General features: G+C 41.5%; 1 protein-coding gene across 1 annotated transcript in view; it reads right to left on the minus strand.

Moving 5' to 3' along the window:
• Positions 1-15,863, minus strand: part of pald1a (phosphatase domain containing paladin 1a) — a 45,699-nt gene that overhangs the window by 29,624 nt on the left and 212 nt on the right. Inside the window, exons 2-17 of the mRNA XM_083903948.1 lie at positions 9,644-9,841; positions 9,352-9,454; positions 7,406-7,585; positions 6,791-6,955; positions 6,209-6,369; positions 5,560-5,635; positions 4,668-4,822; positions 4,122-4,221; positions 3,912-4,016; positions 3,562-3,657; positions 3,342-3,476; positions 2,697-2,813; positions 2,222-2,401; positions 1,890-2,087; positions 1,372-1,512; positions 1,168-1,239 (exon numbers count right to left, since the gene is read on the minus strand). Of these exons, the coding sequence (XP_083760074.1) occupies positions 1,168-1,239; positions 1,372-1,512; positions 1,890-2,087; positions 2,222-2,401; positions 2,697-2,813; positions 3,342-3,476; positions 3,562-3,657; positions 3,912-4,016; positions 4,122-4,221; positions 4,668-4,822; positions 5,560-5,635; positions 6,209-6,369; positions 6,791-6,955; positions 7,406-7,585; positions 9,352-9,454; positions 9,644-9,828 (2,169 nt within the window). The 5' untranslated portion in view covers positions 9,829-9,841. The remainder of the gene's footprint in view (positions 1-1,167; positions 1,240-1,371; positions 1,513-1,889; positions 2,088-2,221; positions 2,402-2,696; positions 2,814-3,341; positions 3,477-3,561; positions 3,658-3,911; positions 4,017-4,121; positions 4,222-4,667; positions 4,823-5,559; positions 5,636-6,208; positions 6,370-6,790; positions 6,956-7,405; positions 7,586-9,351; positions 9,455-9,643; positions 9,842-15,863) is intronic.

Below are 15,863 nucleotides of genomic sequence, written 5' to 3' on the forward strand. Positions count from 1 at the left end.
CAAAATGGCAAATAAAACAAAAAAGAACGACACCATGAGATTGCAGCTTGAGGATCGCATGAATCGGAGGAACAGAGAGTGGCCCACCAGAAGGAGGATGAGGCGGCAGGCAGATGAGCTAACGCTCAATCTGAGGCACTCTGTCAGGAGATGGAGGCCCCAAATAAGCCTTCTACATAACTGCAGATGGAACTGTAGGCCTAACCATGACTGACAGCCTGTCCACCAGCTTGGAGACTCCAGGCTCCATTTCCAGAATCCAGTTGAGGTTGGACAATCGCGCCAAGCTGGAGACACTCCGACAGAATTTTGACACATTGACAGTGGCTGACGGGCAAGCGACTTTGTCACGGAACAAAGCTCAGAGCTCAGGCAATCAGCCAGTGTTGGGGCTCTAGACCTTTAACAGTTCATTGTATGTATATTTAGAAAACTCTTTCGGTAGAAGCACTTCAGGAAGTAATGTGCAGCAAAGTCCAGGAATATTTCTTTAACTTTAGGTTGATTGTTTGTGCAACATAAACAACACAAAAAATGCAAAGAGAAATTAAAAAAATGTGTTGATTATACATGAAATTTTATATGAAGTTTACTATTTACAAATCCTAATGTGTTTTGTCTATTCATCTTTTTTTGAGTACACTTAGTTATTGTTTAATTGTTGAAAACGGATACATTCATAGAAAAACTACTAAAAATGAAAAACAAAAGACAAAAAAAAACAAATGCGACACAGTGAACTTATAATATTTTTTTCTTGCAAAAACCCAAAATCCCTTAAAAATATAAACAGATTTCTTTCTTTTTAAAAAAACAGTTTCTACTATTGACATAACTGTCAATAAACTAATTATTCCTAATTTGCTTTCATCAAAACTTTTGTTTGTCTGGTCATAGATCATCTATACTGGCGCCAATATTAAAAAAAAGGGGCTTCAAAGAATACTCACAAGATAGTGAGTTTGATAATAATCACTCATATCAGAAAAAAGTGAACAAATGTCATTTATCTTTTCCAAAAGTTTTTGTTTAATGTTCTGTAGATTTATGGTTTGATATTTGCAGCTCTAAATCCTTGTGATTGGTTTAGTTGCAGTAGATAAAAATTCAAAAAACATACAAAATGAACATGAGCAAATCCATAGGTTTGATTGTGTGTGTACATACCTCAAATTCTCCTTTTGTGTACTTGGCATCAGGGACACTTACAATTTCATCATCTGCAAACTCTGGGAAACCCTTTGAATGATAAACACCAGTTTCTGTGTTATTTACAGATGATTAAAGCCTCATTTGACCATTTATATTCAAAATAGCATCAAAATACAGGATTGCAAGTGGAGTACGAGGGGTCTTAAGGAAGCATCTTACATTAAAGTGCCAGAGAGTCATAACGGAGATGACCATGGCGGTCGTGGTCCGACCTTTGCCATTGGAGCAGTTAAAAACGAAGGCCGAGTGGGAATCTTCAGCCAGGGAACTCTTCATGGCCTCTAGCAACTTATCAAAGTCCTGAGAAAGAAAAAACCACACACGCAGGAATAATGAACAATTTGGGTTATTGTGGTATTGTGGTATTTATTAAGTCTTGATTAGTGGAGCCGGACAAACTGTTATCTCAGTTTTTTTTTTTTATTATTTATGTTGATTTATAATAAATGTGTACATTTATATTTTTTGTTTGTTTTCATTTGTCACGTCTGCTCCATGTCAGATGTTTTTTCCTCTCAACTGCACAACAAATTTCCCTGCGAGTAGTGACTTGACTTGACAGTAACGATTTTATCCACAAGAGGGAGCACAGAGATTATCTACAGTCAGTGGCTGTTTCTGCTCCTCATGCGTTCATGTTGATCAGAATAAGTCGATGAAACACCACGCATCGTTACCTCTTCCCTGGGCGCGCTGCAGTCTGGCAGAGGGATGCGTTTGTAGACGAGGCCCTGGTGGGAGCTTTTGTGCTGGTTGAATATCTCCTGGACTGTCAGGCAACTTTTGAACATCTTCATCTGTTTGTCCTGCTCCAGCGTAACCTCCAGCCACTTCTGAGCTTGCAGGATCCCCTCCTTCAGAGATGTCTCCAGTTTCTACAGGCCAGGAGGCAGCGAAAACACTTTCATGAAGACGTTTCAAGCTTGCCTAACTCTTCCACACAGGAATTCTTCTCGATCATTCATCCGACTTTATGAAAAACATATAAAAGGCTTCATTTTCATTCTACCTCTATTTGCTGTGGGTCACAAGATGGAACAGGAATGTGCTGTTCTAGGCAAGAGGGCTCCCTCGGTGTGAATATCTGACCATTTCCTTCCAACACCAGCTCCTCCTGCAGGTTGACCCACAACACGTGGCGGTGCTTCCTCTTCTCATCCGTCAGATGGGCCAAGATTGTACTGGTGGCCTGCACACAGCAAGTTTACAATTAGACGGAAAGGGACGTGGAAGTCTGGCACATGCAGCTCAGGGTTGGTGTGTACAAATGGTAGATCATAAAATGAAGAGCAGCAAATCTGTAGAATCCCCATGAAATCCTTCATGATTGTGTCTGAGATTTATGTGATTAAGTGAAAATAGGAGTTTTGATATGATATTAACCCTCCACTATCAGCTTGCAACAGTTTTAAATGATATCATTTGTTTGGAATGATTGTGTCTTATTTCCTTTGTTCATGCTTGGTATTAGAATAAGGCTGCACCTCTGACGTCGGCTGAGCCACTCCATAAATGGGCATCTTGGGCACTCGTCGGAAGTTGACTGCCTTCATCTCCTTCGTTGTGCTGAGAACATCGGGGGCTAAGTACTCGTCAGCAACCTGTGCAGACACGCGTAACACAACAAGTATGAAGCAGTGACACATGTACAGTATATATGGATGTTAAACTATTGTGTGAGAGGACAATGCTGCGTTTGAGGGAGGAAACATGCACATTGTGTGGCAAGTCGTGTCAGTTCTGTACAGCTGTTTTCAGAAATGGATATGGAGGGGAAGACTGTAGAACATGTGAGTACCCAAGCCAGCTTAAGTACATGCAATAGTAATACCCAACCGACTGGCAACTCAGGTCAAAGGACCAAGGTATACAGTGTAGTGAAGAAGCCTGCAGTCAAGGATAGGTGTAGGGAAGCGCTAAAGGTGAGTTAAGCATCACACAGTCTGGCAGCCAACATCCCACTATGGTTAGCTTCAGTTAAATGCAAAGTTAAATGCACACATGACTACTGGAAAGCCTAAACCCAAGCCAAGTCATTTAAAATCCTTCAAGGCATATCAGTGTGGCACTTCCAATGGAAGTCAAGGGACCACAAAATCATTGCTTTTGTGTCTACGTGATTTCCTCACCAGGATGCGGGCTCCTCTGGTGACCAGCTCGGCCGGGGCTGACAGCTCTGACAGATCCATGCAGGCCAGTAGCCTGTACAGCCACGCATGGCAGCACATCCACTGGCTGAAGTTGGACACAAAGGCAAGCGGATACTGCAAAACACAACACAGTTTACATTTACTATCTTATAATCAAGCGCTGATGAATATTCATTTTGTATAAGCAAAGCCATTTTACCTGTTCGTGAAGATATGCATTAAATACAATCAAGTAGAAGTAACGCTCCAAGCTCTGCATGGTTCTGCTGAGGAAGTAGTCTTTGGTGCTGCTTCCCTATAAAAAAAAACAAACAAAAGCTTCAATAACTGCCCACAGTAATGGCTCATATTTGTGTTAAGGTGCCTCCAGTGAAGCTGGAGATAAGATCACATTGATTTCCTGACTGTGGGCAAAGTCTGTGAAACATCTCAGCTGCAGTCCCACCCTTTCTTTATTGAGCGAAGCAAACGCTGAGCTGAAAGTGGTGAACCGACTGCAGGAAATAACGTGCTGCTTTGGAAAAGAAACTGACATCACGTCGCACTCACCTGTATTTGATAATCTTCTCCAATCCCTTCCAGCTTACTCTTGTTCTCATATATTGCTTCTTTGATGTTGTGCATTTCAGAACACAGGGTGATAGCGTGGTCAACCTATGGGGGAAAAAAAATAATATATTTTTATCTTGTGAGATCTTGAATTTAATTTAATAGTATATGGGTTTCTTCAATAAGTAGTAATAAGTATTTTTGCTTTACCTCTTCCATGACCTGCTGTCCATTCGGCAGCTTGATGATCAGCGACTGGATGACGTGGAAAAGTGGTTTGGGCTCTGAGGCTGTCACCTTCTCCTCAACTCTACAAAAACAAACACGGTCAACTCCAGTCTTACCTGGCATCCCAAAAAAAAAGACACGCAGACTGAGTCCAGGTCCACATGTACTGTAGGTGGGTATTACTGAAAACGTAGTATTTTCTGTGTGTTTTGGCCTTTCATATACACCCAAACTGAAGATTTCCAATATCTCTATTCATATTGTACAGCAAGTGCATTGAGTTTTTGGCTTGCATAACAGAATGTGTATATCTCTTTTGATTGGCCAAAGCTTTACAATTGTAATTCTATCGCCCACCTTGGCTTGGCATGCTTTTGACAGCACTAAACAGTTGATTTTTGTATTTTCATGTGATGTTTTTGAGAACAAAGCATCAGTGGGACAGGATCATTTATTAAAATACACACGTACATGTGGATTAGGCGCCAAATCAGTTAAACAGTACTGTTAAACATGCTCAGTTCTTACTCAGACGGCAGCTGTGAATCACCCTTCAGGCGATTCATGACCAATGTGCCCAGGATCATGCCGAGGTTGGTGCGGCCGACACCCACCTGGCAGCTGAAGAGCAGTGAAGGCAGTGGCCGAGACGCATCATGGCCCTGAGACAAGCTGGGACTCTCCTGGAAAGCAGATGTTAAGTGTCAGACGTGCTCAGTCTTAGTACTTTAACAAAAGGTTGCCAAGTAAGTGGTCAAAAGAGACTAAACAATGTTTCTTTAATCTTTTTAAAGCCCAGTCAAATATAGTCACTGAGTTGGACTTCAGCTATATTTACATTTCATTTAGTCCAGTTTTGAGCCTTTAAATTAGTTTTATAATTTTGGAAATGGCACTGCAACTCCGGGAGAACAATGCCATAAACGAGAATTACAGCTCGAGAGAGAGCAAGAGAGAACGAAGTATGGTAGGATTCCAAACTATAAAAAAAAAGAAAAAAAAACAGGAGCCACTTTCCAACCACAGGGATCTGGAGCGGCAGCGGCAAGTCAGTCCAAAAAAGGGCAAAACAAGTTGAAAAGAACATCCTGTGTGAGTGAAGGGCAGGACGGAAACCAGACAGAGAGGATGGCCAAGGAGCGGATGTAAAGTGAGCACAAGCTGCAGGTTTTGTAACATTTAAAAAAAAATAACTGTTACACTTGATAGCTCAGACAGGACAGAATCAAAGGGTATATGTTGATTTAAAAGAAGAAGCTACTGCAGCCTCAGTGAGAAAATCCAGATGCACTAAAATATTCCTTCCATGAATAACTTTAATGGCACATCAAAACACAGCCCCAGCAAGACAAGCACAACCAAAAAAGGTATATTAAAATGGTGGACTTGTAGCATGATGGACATTTTTACAGGAGCTTACCCTGAGTATGTTAACAAACGCGTCAAAGTCTTCCTCCATTGGTGCTCCCTCCATCGGTAATGGTAATCTGCAGTACCTGCAATACAACAGCTTGTTACCAAGAGCCGAACCTGAGTCTGTGTTGTGTCAATAATGTCCTTAATGTAGGTCACTACACTTGACCTAAAGTCAGACAGGACAGCCGAGCTCTTTCATGTCTTGCTTACTTATTTCACGAGTCTCGGATAGAAACAGTTCTAACACGAGGAAAGAATCCGATTATGAATGTTCATTTCCAAAACAAAAAAAACACACCTGCCCTTTCATTTTATAAACAAAAAAACCTGTTGGTTTATTTTACTGTAAAACTTCAGAAGAGTCAGAGACCAGGCTTTAGAGTCTCCTCAGGATATTATATATTCTTCTGCCCTGGAAATATCTTGAGCACAGCGCATGACATCTCAATAAAACTGACTGCTGATCTGATTGCAAACAGGATGCTGCAATCTTCAGCTTCCAAAAAAGCAGGGCAACCAGCCTTTGCACAAACAAGCGTCACTATTTATAACCTGCGTGGCGTTTTCTGCAGCATTGATCTGTGCACAGTTTGTGTATGAGCTGACGTGAGTGCTCGGGAGGTAAGAGCTAATAAAGGAGCTATGTAAACAACCTGTAGGAGGGCATGGTGAACATGGGCCTCTTATAGACCTCCTCCGTCACATGGATGTCCTCCTCACATGTGATGGAGATCTTCTGTGGCTCATCTTTAAAGTACTCGATGTCGCTGTAGACGTAGAAGATGTTTTCATTGAGCTTGGCAAAGTCATGGAGCTGTGTAGGAAGAGGAGAGGAGAGGAGAGGTGTGTGCAGATACAGCGATGAACTGTGTTGAACCAAACACAAACTTTCTCACAAACAACGCTATTACGCTTTACGAAGCTCTTCGCATCTACATTTACTTTTGCTGTTGACACTTCTCAGAAGTTTTAATGCACACATCAGACCCTGTTTTAGTTTGAAGGGCTGTGTTTTAATTTGGATGGACACAAATAGACACCTTTAAAAAAGGATGACACAGTAGTTACCTGTAGGGCAAGTATTGAATACAATGAATTAATCCAAATGAATGGTTCAGGGTGATTTATTATCCCCATAGGTTTCCTTTGTTCAGATTGGTGTAGCACTGCAGCTAATCAACTCATCATGTAGCGACACACATTACTTCCTCTTATTTTAAGATATATTTCATTACCTCCTTCCTTATGGTGAGCTCCAGGCCCTCCACCAGCACATCTTTTTCCAGGCCATGAAGGTTCTCGTGAAGGTTTTCCTTCCTCCTCGGTGTGTACGGCACAAAGTCCTCCTCTTTGTGCAGGAAAACCACCGGCTCCTCTCTTACGCAGAAGAATATAATCTCCTGTGTGCAAAAGCGCAGCAAGACAGGCATCAAATGATAGGTCTCATATGCAAATAGTCCTTGCCTTTCACCAACTACACCACTTCCAGGAACAACTGGAAACAATCTTTTGTCACACGTTTTGTGCAGCACATGAGTAAGGAGTTTCAAGAGGCCTGATGTATCATTTTGGAAATTTCTTTTCAATTACAGTGAGTTTCTTGCTGCTCTAAGCAGAGAGATTCATTTTCCACTGGTACACATGACCACAACTTTCTGTTTGCTCAGTTCTACAGTTGAGCACTTGACTCCTTTAAATATTTACTGACACTAACACAGCTAGATAGAGCACAGACAGAGCAACTATGGCACCAACACGGGGAAATGCTATACAGAGACAAACTAATAACCATTTGTATCACCTAAAATCCTGCCTGTACTAATATGTATAGAAAAGAAAGTAATAGTGACCTGGTGTCCTTGTGCCTGGAGCCTGTGGAGGACCTGTTTGAAGCCATTCAGGCTCGGCTGACCCATCCCGTACAGTGGGTAGGATCCTTTGACTTGACGGAAGTTGGGGGCCCCGTAGCTGCCCGTCGTATTCAAGACATCTGCCTTGCTGTACACATCCTGGACCAAGAAGTATTCCCCCTGGAAATCAACGCAAAGTTAATTTTAAGAGCATCAACCCCCACCTCCACTAAATCTGCCAGCTTCTGTCATCGTATGTCATCCTAAAGCTTTAAAGCTAAGATTTGTGATTATTCACTGACATTTATTTTGTCCATTAACCATATTGAAACACACACACACAATAATAATAATAATAATAAGAAAAATGCCTACATCTCCACTTCCTTCTCTTTCTGTTGACAAAAAACACACTGACACAGTCGGGTTGCTGTGTTGACTCAACAGTTTAAATCTGTGCTTTGTCAATTCCATCTCAGACGGATAAGATGAATTGTGAATCAACAGGAGGGAGTGAAAATATTTTTGACATATTGTACAGCTTCTGTTTTCAGTATGATGTACAGGTTAATGTGGAAAAATGAGAGAAAGTCATTTTTTGCCAAAGATTATCCCCCTCTGTTCACAATATATGCTATCTTTTTTTTTTTTTTTTTTAGCTTTTTAAGCTTGCACTCCACTCAGCTTGTTGCTTTCTTGGCAAGATTGTCACAGAGTTATCGCATTTTGTACACATCATTGATTTCTCTTTCCTTTTGGGAGACAAACCTCAACCATGCATGCAGAAAAATGTGCTATTCATTTCACTACAATGTGTAATTTTTGCAGCTGCAGCGTAGTCCACGAGTAAGTAAGCACGAGAAAGGACAGGGTTACTGAATCCAACAGGGCAGTGACAAAAAAACCCCATAATCCTTTCTACAGAACCATGCTGAACTAGAATAAATCATTTAAAGAAAAAAAAACAGACCTTTCCATATATGATCTTTTTCTTTTCCATTCCTACAAAGTTTTCAATAAACACATTGTTTCAAGAGCTGCCTCCAACCACACAAAACACCTCCCCAAAACAACTCTCAACACTGTAATACATGTGCTCAACCTGTATTTGGCGCTGTAACGCTGCCACAGAAATACACCAAAGACAAGGAGCATGCGCATAGCTTGAGCATTGTGTACAAACTTAAAAAAAAAAGAAACAACTTTATTTTATAGGGGGACTAATGCAAAAAAATAAAAGTTAACATAAAGCGAAACGACCAAACAACTCAACAAAAACAAGAGGAGAACAAGTAGACAGCATTTAAGATGGTGTCAGTGAATGCAAGGGCAAGAGCTTTCCCAAAGTTGTGTTTTCCAATAATAGTATTGTCGTGGATAAAAATCAGAGTCAATACAAAACTTTTGTCTCCTTCTCCTGTGTATGTGCCCTTACAGCACCCACACCATGCAATCAGCTGTGGCGCTGCTGTATTGTATTTCAGTTGGAAAGCTGGCTTCCTATCATTTCTGTGACACAACACTTGTGTTATCAGATTTATTCTTCTGAAAATCAGTTTTCGTGTATTGATTAAAAAAAAGGGCCAAAACCATGAGGAAAAAGATGTGTTTTCAAATGAATTTCCCTTGCTAAAAGAGTGAAAACTACTGCCCTATCATCCATGTAAACAAAAGCTGTGGGTTAACATTGACTAAACAACCGCATGCTTAGCCAGCCGCAGCAGAGGAGGTGACAGAGCAGATCAAAGCAACGATAAGAAGGTGACAACGATTCCTGTTTATGTGGCTGCGCCGGATCATAAAACAGCGCATGACAATGTTCCTACACCATTCTGCAGTTTTGTCATGGACATGTGAAAAGAGCAGATATGAAGACAGGTGAGATTGTGACAATGCGGCTCTTGCTTGTGAGTTCAAAAAGAGTTATGATCACGTGAGGTCCTTACCTGCACCAGGTAGTGCTCGGGCATAGTGTCTGATATCCGACCCAGTTTGTAGTTGGTCTTGAGGATGTCATCGTGGATCTGAAATTCCTGTCTGCAGTTATAGCTGTGAAACACAACAACAAAAAGGTACAAAGAGGCCAATTCAATTATCAGCTACTATTTGCTAGGGCTGGATTGACAAATGAGATGATAACAGGGGCAAACACTTGGCCTGGAGATGGGGGATGTCTCCACAGTGATCAAAGAAGATTAACACCCAATTGTGAGAACGCGGATTCGGGGAGGAACTTACGTGATGACGACAGGTGCGACTTTGTTGGTGATAATGGACTTGGCCTTGTTGTTGTGGATGTTGACTGTCTGAAAGGGGCTCATGCTAAGAGACTGCCTGCTGTCGGCCATCCCGTTACCGTGGACACTCTCGAGCGCTGACGCTGCAGAAACTGGCTGTGGTGCGGCACTGGCAGTTGTACCCATGCTCCACAAGCAGCTGTGAATGACATCGCAGCGGACTCAGAAACAGGAAGCAAACACACTCTCACGACTGTATGAAAGTTGGCACGCGGTGGCAACAGATGTGTTATGTTTGGGAAGTGACAACACTTGTTGACACGTGCTGAAAAATCTGTATTAGTTGCTGACGTTTGATAAATTTGTATATGTCTGCATACTCATGAGGATTCACCTTTGATTTTTTATCCACATGAGCCTATATCCTCTAGGGTCATGGTCAAGAACTTTTATTGAGACAGCTATAGCTCTTTCAAAATAGAAATACTGGCCAAATTGCAATAAAATCTTGTGCAAACATCTATGGTCCCCTAAGGATAATACTCTGACATTCTTTTATCTCAAGCCATACTCAAGTCAGAGTTTCATGATGTCAAAAACGTGTGGTTCACGATCATGCCCATGCAAAAATACTGAATGTAATAATACTACATTCTGAAGCAGCAAGCCTACTAATGATCAACTCAATGATAACTTCTGCTGTCTCTGCAAGAAAATGGCTTAACTGTACTATTATTATTGGACTTTTTCTTACAGACTGATTTATGCCCATTTTTGTTGAGTTAAGCACACAAAAGCACGACTCATATTTTAAACACTGTTTAATATTAAAAAAAAAAAAACTCACTTTAAATTCAACAAAATTCCTCCTATTATTATATTATTATCCAACAAAACAGAGAAAGAGTGGATACACAGCCATTACAATCATCCTTAATTTTGATTTATCTCCGACTTATAAACACAGTGGCAGGGGGTTAGAGTCGAGTGTGACAGTATTTATATTTTAAATCATCCAGCTTGATACAGAGCACTCAAACCCCCCACACTTGCGAGCTGCAGGATTTGAGCAAACCCTCCTCCCCTTTGAATAAACACAGTGAGCCCTGCGGCTCTGCGGATAAACAAATGTGAGTCTTCCTACAAGCTGGTAGTCAGTGTCAGGGACAACATCAACATGCAGCTGATCAGGAACCTGCAGCATCAATGGCACACAATACACAACTCCCCGCATGAAATTAGGCCTGAGCAATTCGAGGTATATATCTGATTGTAATTTTTCTTACAGTCGGAGCATTACCACACCATCAGAGTATTAAATAGTATATTCCAGAGCAAGGATGAGAAGTGTGAGATCTGATTTTTTTTTTTTATGGCAAATGTGAATTTAAACATGATATGACAAGATTTAGATCACTATTCCCCATTCACCACACCATGTCATCAAAAATATTAACTCCACTATGTTCAACTCCAAGGATTAGAATTTTTATAAAAATGTGCTTTTTCCAACATGTGTGATTCACTTAGATAGCATCAAAAATCAAAAGTTTCAAATTGTGATTCCAATATCCAGTGGATTGTTCGTCATGTTTTTTAAACAACAAAAATAGTTAATTGAACGGTTTGAAATGAAAAAGGAAGTCTCCTTTCAACCCGACATAAAACCTAAAAGTACACAACAACAACAACAACAACAACAACAACAGCGAGGATATAGTATGTCTCACGCAAACACAAACTGGAACTGTAAAGTGTTTTCCCAGAGCATGGAATCAATCCTACATAAATAAGTACTTCATGTGACACTGCTGAGGGACACGCCTGAGCTCAAAGCACCTCTGTGTGATCTGCAGCTTTGAACTGAGTGGACTCTCTATTGTGCAGAGAGGCTCTGTGGAGAGAGAGAGAGGTGCCGGCTGAGTCACCGCTGCTCTCTTCTTTGTTGCGCCTAAAGCTGAGTGGGCAGGTCAACCTTGTACCTTGAGATACCGCGGCGACAAAACCCTATTTGCTGTGTCTGTTGGCAAAACAAAAAAACACTGACATTGTTTTACAGACTTTATAATTGCTGCTATCAAATAACTGCAGAGTAAAAAAAAAAGACTGAGGAATAAAAAGTTTTCGTCTTTACCCAATAAAAAAAAACCCAGCTTCCATAAAAGGAAGCTAAGTTTTCAAGAATACTGAGCTTCAGCTGCCCAAATCTATTTGAGTCCTCGCCACATACCAGAAGCATCCTCTAATGCCATCATTTTTTCTGGCTGCCACAAGAAAAACAACTCAAACCTCTTCACTACAACAATCCAGCGAAATCTGACGTCTTACGTGTGCGATGAGGAGCGATCTGAGCTTGCAGACCATTTTCTCTGCTGCTTGTTTTCCGCCATGGTCCAAAGGAGTGTGAGAACTTGGCATCAAATCCAAAAAGAAATCTCCCCACTTTTTTCCCCCGTATCGCCTTGCCCACTCCCAGTCAGTGGGAAACACCCCTCATGGGAGTTCAAAGTGCTCAGCTGCTTGGCACTGGGCAAAAAACTTCCACAGAGCTTCCACACAACGTCCTCCTCGTCCCGTGTCTTATCTCCTGTCTGATGCTGGGGAGCCGATTCATGCAGCAGGCTCAAGTCTCTATGGAGGGGACCAGAGGAAGTGGTGGTACATCTGGCAACCAGATGCCTAAAGTTCAGCTCCTTTTCACAGGGACAGGCTATGCACAAAGACCATACAGTTGACTTTTGTACTGTACAGCACGCCTGTCACTGTTTATGCAAAATGTGAACTATTGTTTGAATGTGGGACGAAATTAAATACAACATTTATAGACTACAAGAGCATCAGCATGTTTGAAGTTTTACTTTGCCATGTGGTAAACCAGAAGGTTGTCTCCCTACTTGAATCCCTTAAAGCTGTTGTATGGAACTTTTAAATATCAACAACAGGTCCATTTTATTCAAACAGTTGTCAAATGAAAACACAAGCTCCTCACAACTCTGTGTTTCTCACTGTAGTGGTGTTAAGATCACGTGTTGCCCAGCGATATTCCCATGCTGCACACAGGAAATGATTTATTTTATATCAAGACAGCGAGAGGCAACAGCAACTTTGAACGAGTAAAGCGAGACAGCGGGTAGTGTGACTGAAAATACATGAAATGAAATGGAATGAGTGGGCGTTTCATTCAGCAGTTTGATAGTGGACAAAGGCTTTGCACTTCACCCGCTCCTGAACTGCTGCTGTTAACACAATAGCTCCCTCAGTCAGGTTTGATAGTATTGCTCGACAGAGCCAGTTTTTTGGATTAAGGATGCAAGGATTACAAAAAATCACCTATTCAAACTATGTACTAGCTTAAACTCACTAAACTAACTTAAATGTGTAACCATGGCCTAAAAAAATAATTATTTATGATTTTGCAAAGCGGTGTAATTGTAAGTTAGACAATTGCCAGTTAGAATCCCACTTTGAGCAGGCCCATTATATTTGGAGTTTGCATGTTCTCGGCTTCCTCCAACTGTCCAAAGACATACAGCTTGATATGAGGAGACTATTAATTGTGTGAATGTGAACATGAATGATACTTTACTCTACTTTACCCCGATGTCTCCTGAGATTGGCTCCAGTTTCCCCCACAATCCTCAAAGGACAAGCATATATATATAAAAGCTGTAGAGATTTTTCAAACAGCTGCCATTAAATCAGGCATTTTACTTGTTAAACAAACTTTACTCTCCTAAATAAGTCAAATTATATCTACCATGGTGGGTTAATAGGTATATGAGGTATACTGTGTCTCATTCTCTTCCTATTTGGACTGAAAACAGGAGTTTACAGTCTGTACTAGACACAGTAAAGGGAACTTACACAGCAAACTATGTTCCTTCTCTGTCACTTTAAGGACTTTAATCAGTAGGTTTACTTCGCCCACCACCACAGTCATGCATGATAATGTGCATGTTCCTATGTGGTTTAGCTGAATGCTATAAAACACTCTGACGACAGATTCGACCATTATCCTCATCCACGCACGAGAGGTTCCAAAGTTTTATGCCATGCAGTGTTGCTATTTGTTAAACTGTGTGAGAGTTAAATGAAGCTAACTGGCTGTGAGGCTTTGTTGTATAGGCCTCCAAAGACCACAATTAGTGCTGTAGCACATAGTAGCTCGCACCCTGTCACCCTGCTCTGCCGTACCGTACAGCCTGTCTCAACTGACAGACCAAGGCTCTTAAATCACTGCTACATGCTCGGCTCACAAAGCACAGGGTTTTCGGCGTGGGCAGGCCTGGTACAGTGAGCGGGCAGTCGGGGCGGAGGCCTGAGTAGAAATAGCCCTCAGTCATAAACATCCTCCTTGAGAGCCAATCAAGGCAGCTCATTAGAGAGGCTGTTTATACCACATGTCAGCCAGAGTAGTGCCGCACAGCTAGTGAGGGCAATAAAATGACAAGACAAAGATTTCTCCTGATAGCATGGAACAACAATGTGTCCTAGACACCAGCAGACAGCTGGTCAAAGTTAGCCAGTGGCACTAATATTTGAATTTACTGATGACACAGTTAGAATAATGGCCATGGAAACTGGAGTCTCCTGCCAGCATTGCTCCTTTCAGGGCTGCCTCATTGAAATTCAGCCGGTGTCCCAACTTTGCTGTAGCAACGTCTTCGGACAAAAAAGGTCCTGAGTGCAGACAGGAAAGAGCATGCAGCTGCAGGATGCATCTGTTGGTGGCCCCCCGAGGAAGGATGCAGACTGTGGAGCACTCTTCATTCACAAGAGATGCAGGGGTTCAGGAGCGAGCGATGGGTATCGCGTTGCAACATTAAGAACATCTTTCAACACAAGTTTGATCATGCAACAAAGAAAACACAAAAAAGTCCAAAATGCACACAGCTCACACTTCCTGGCAATGCTGACAATGTTGTCTGGAAACCTGCTGGCTACACAAAACCACATGAAATATCACAATACCATGGAAATAACATAAGCTAATGCAAACTTTGTGATTGTTTAGCAGTGCTCAAGATCCTAATTCCCATGTATGCCAAATAGGATTTTGGAGTAATCCGGTCTTAGTCATACTTGTAACGATGACACAATGTGCTATATTTTCTCCCTCATCACAGGATACTAGTACAGCAAACCCGTCAATACAACCCAGTCACACACCCCCAGGCAGAGGAAGTGCAAGCACACCTTGACAGGAAATGCTTAGTTGTACTCTGTGTAACTTCCTCTCTGCAGCTGTACACATATTCCACCATTGAGTTTCAGGGTTGCATAAAGGCGTGATTCCACAGGACATTGCCAGTTCCTGAGCTAAACATCAGTATTGCACGGAAATGACCTCAGTGCTTCCTCTTCTTTATTGTGAGTTTGTGTAAACTTGCAGCTCCAGTAGTTGTTTCTGTCAAAAACAAAAATCACTACGGTGGCATGAGAGACTGGAGCAAAAAAAAAAGGGAAGCCATGAGATGCATTGTTCAGGGAAGCAATTTGCAAATCACACAGACAGCCCAGATTAATAGTCAACATACACAAAATCGCTGAAAAACAACTAAGTAAATCTACCGGGTAGCTATGAACCAGACGAAAACAAACTACGTAGTCAATGAATGTGACATAAATCACATGAATAACCTTTTAGCCTCTGACATTCTTGCTTTCATCACAGCTTGATACTGAGCTGCTAAAAAGGGTGTGCAAATCTATTTTTAAAGCGCCATCTGTAATTTATTTCAATTCAAGATGGCAATTTTATTCCTCTATGATTTCTAGGCTGCAGTAATGTGGTTTCCAGGATCTTACCACAGTATTCTGTCAACGCGACCAGGACAACTGAATTTCCCATTTCTCACAGTCTTGGAGAAACAGAAACACTCCACCGGCACATTTTATACACCAGCAGTTTGTTAACGTCCTTTGATTTGCTTGGCACTCAGATTGAAATCCGTACACGTGTGCATGTGCAAACAAACAGTGGCGTAGCAGCTGTGTTGTCTAAGTTGGTGCGAATCATGTCAAACATCCGCTGATCCTCTGATAAGATCAAATCTGATAAGACTGGCGGAGAGTACGAAACATGACCGGTGTTATTACAGAATATGTTAGTGCAAAGAAAAACTTTAAGGATAATAGAATGAGAGAAATTCTTTGGTTTGACAAGTGACATGTTATTGAGTCATTTTTGTTGTTTTGATGATACAAAATCTTGCTGGGTA

This window comes from Microchirus variegatus (assembly GCF_963457635.1).
Source record: "Microchirus variegatus genome assembly, chromosome: 17".
Lineage (NCBI taxonomy): Eukaryota > Metazoa > Chordata > Actinopteri > Pleuronectiformes > Soleidae > Microchirus > Microchirus variegatus.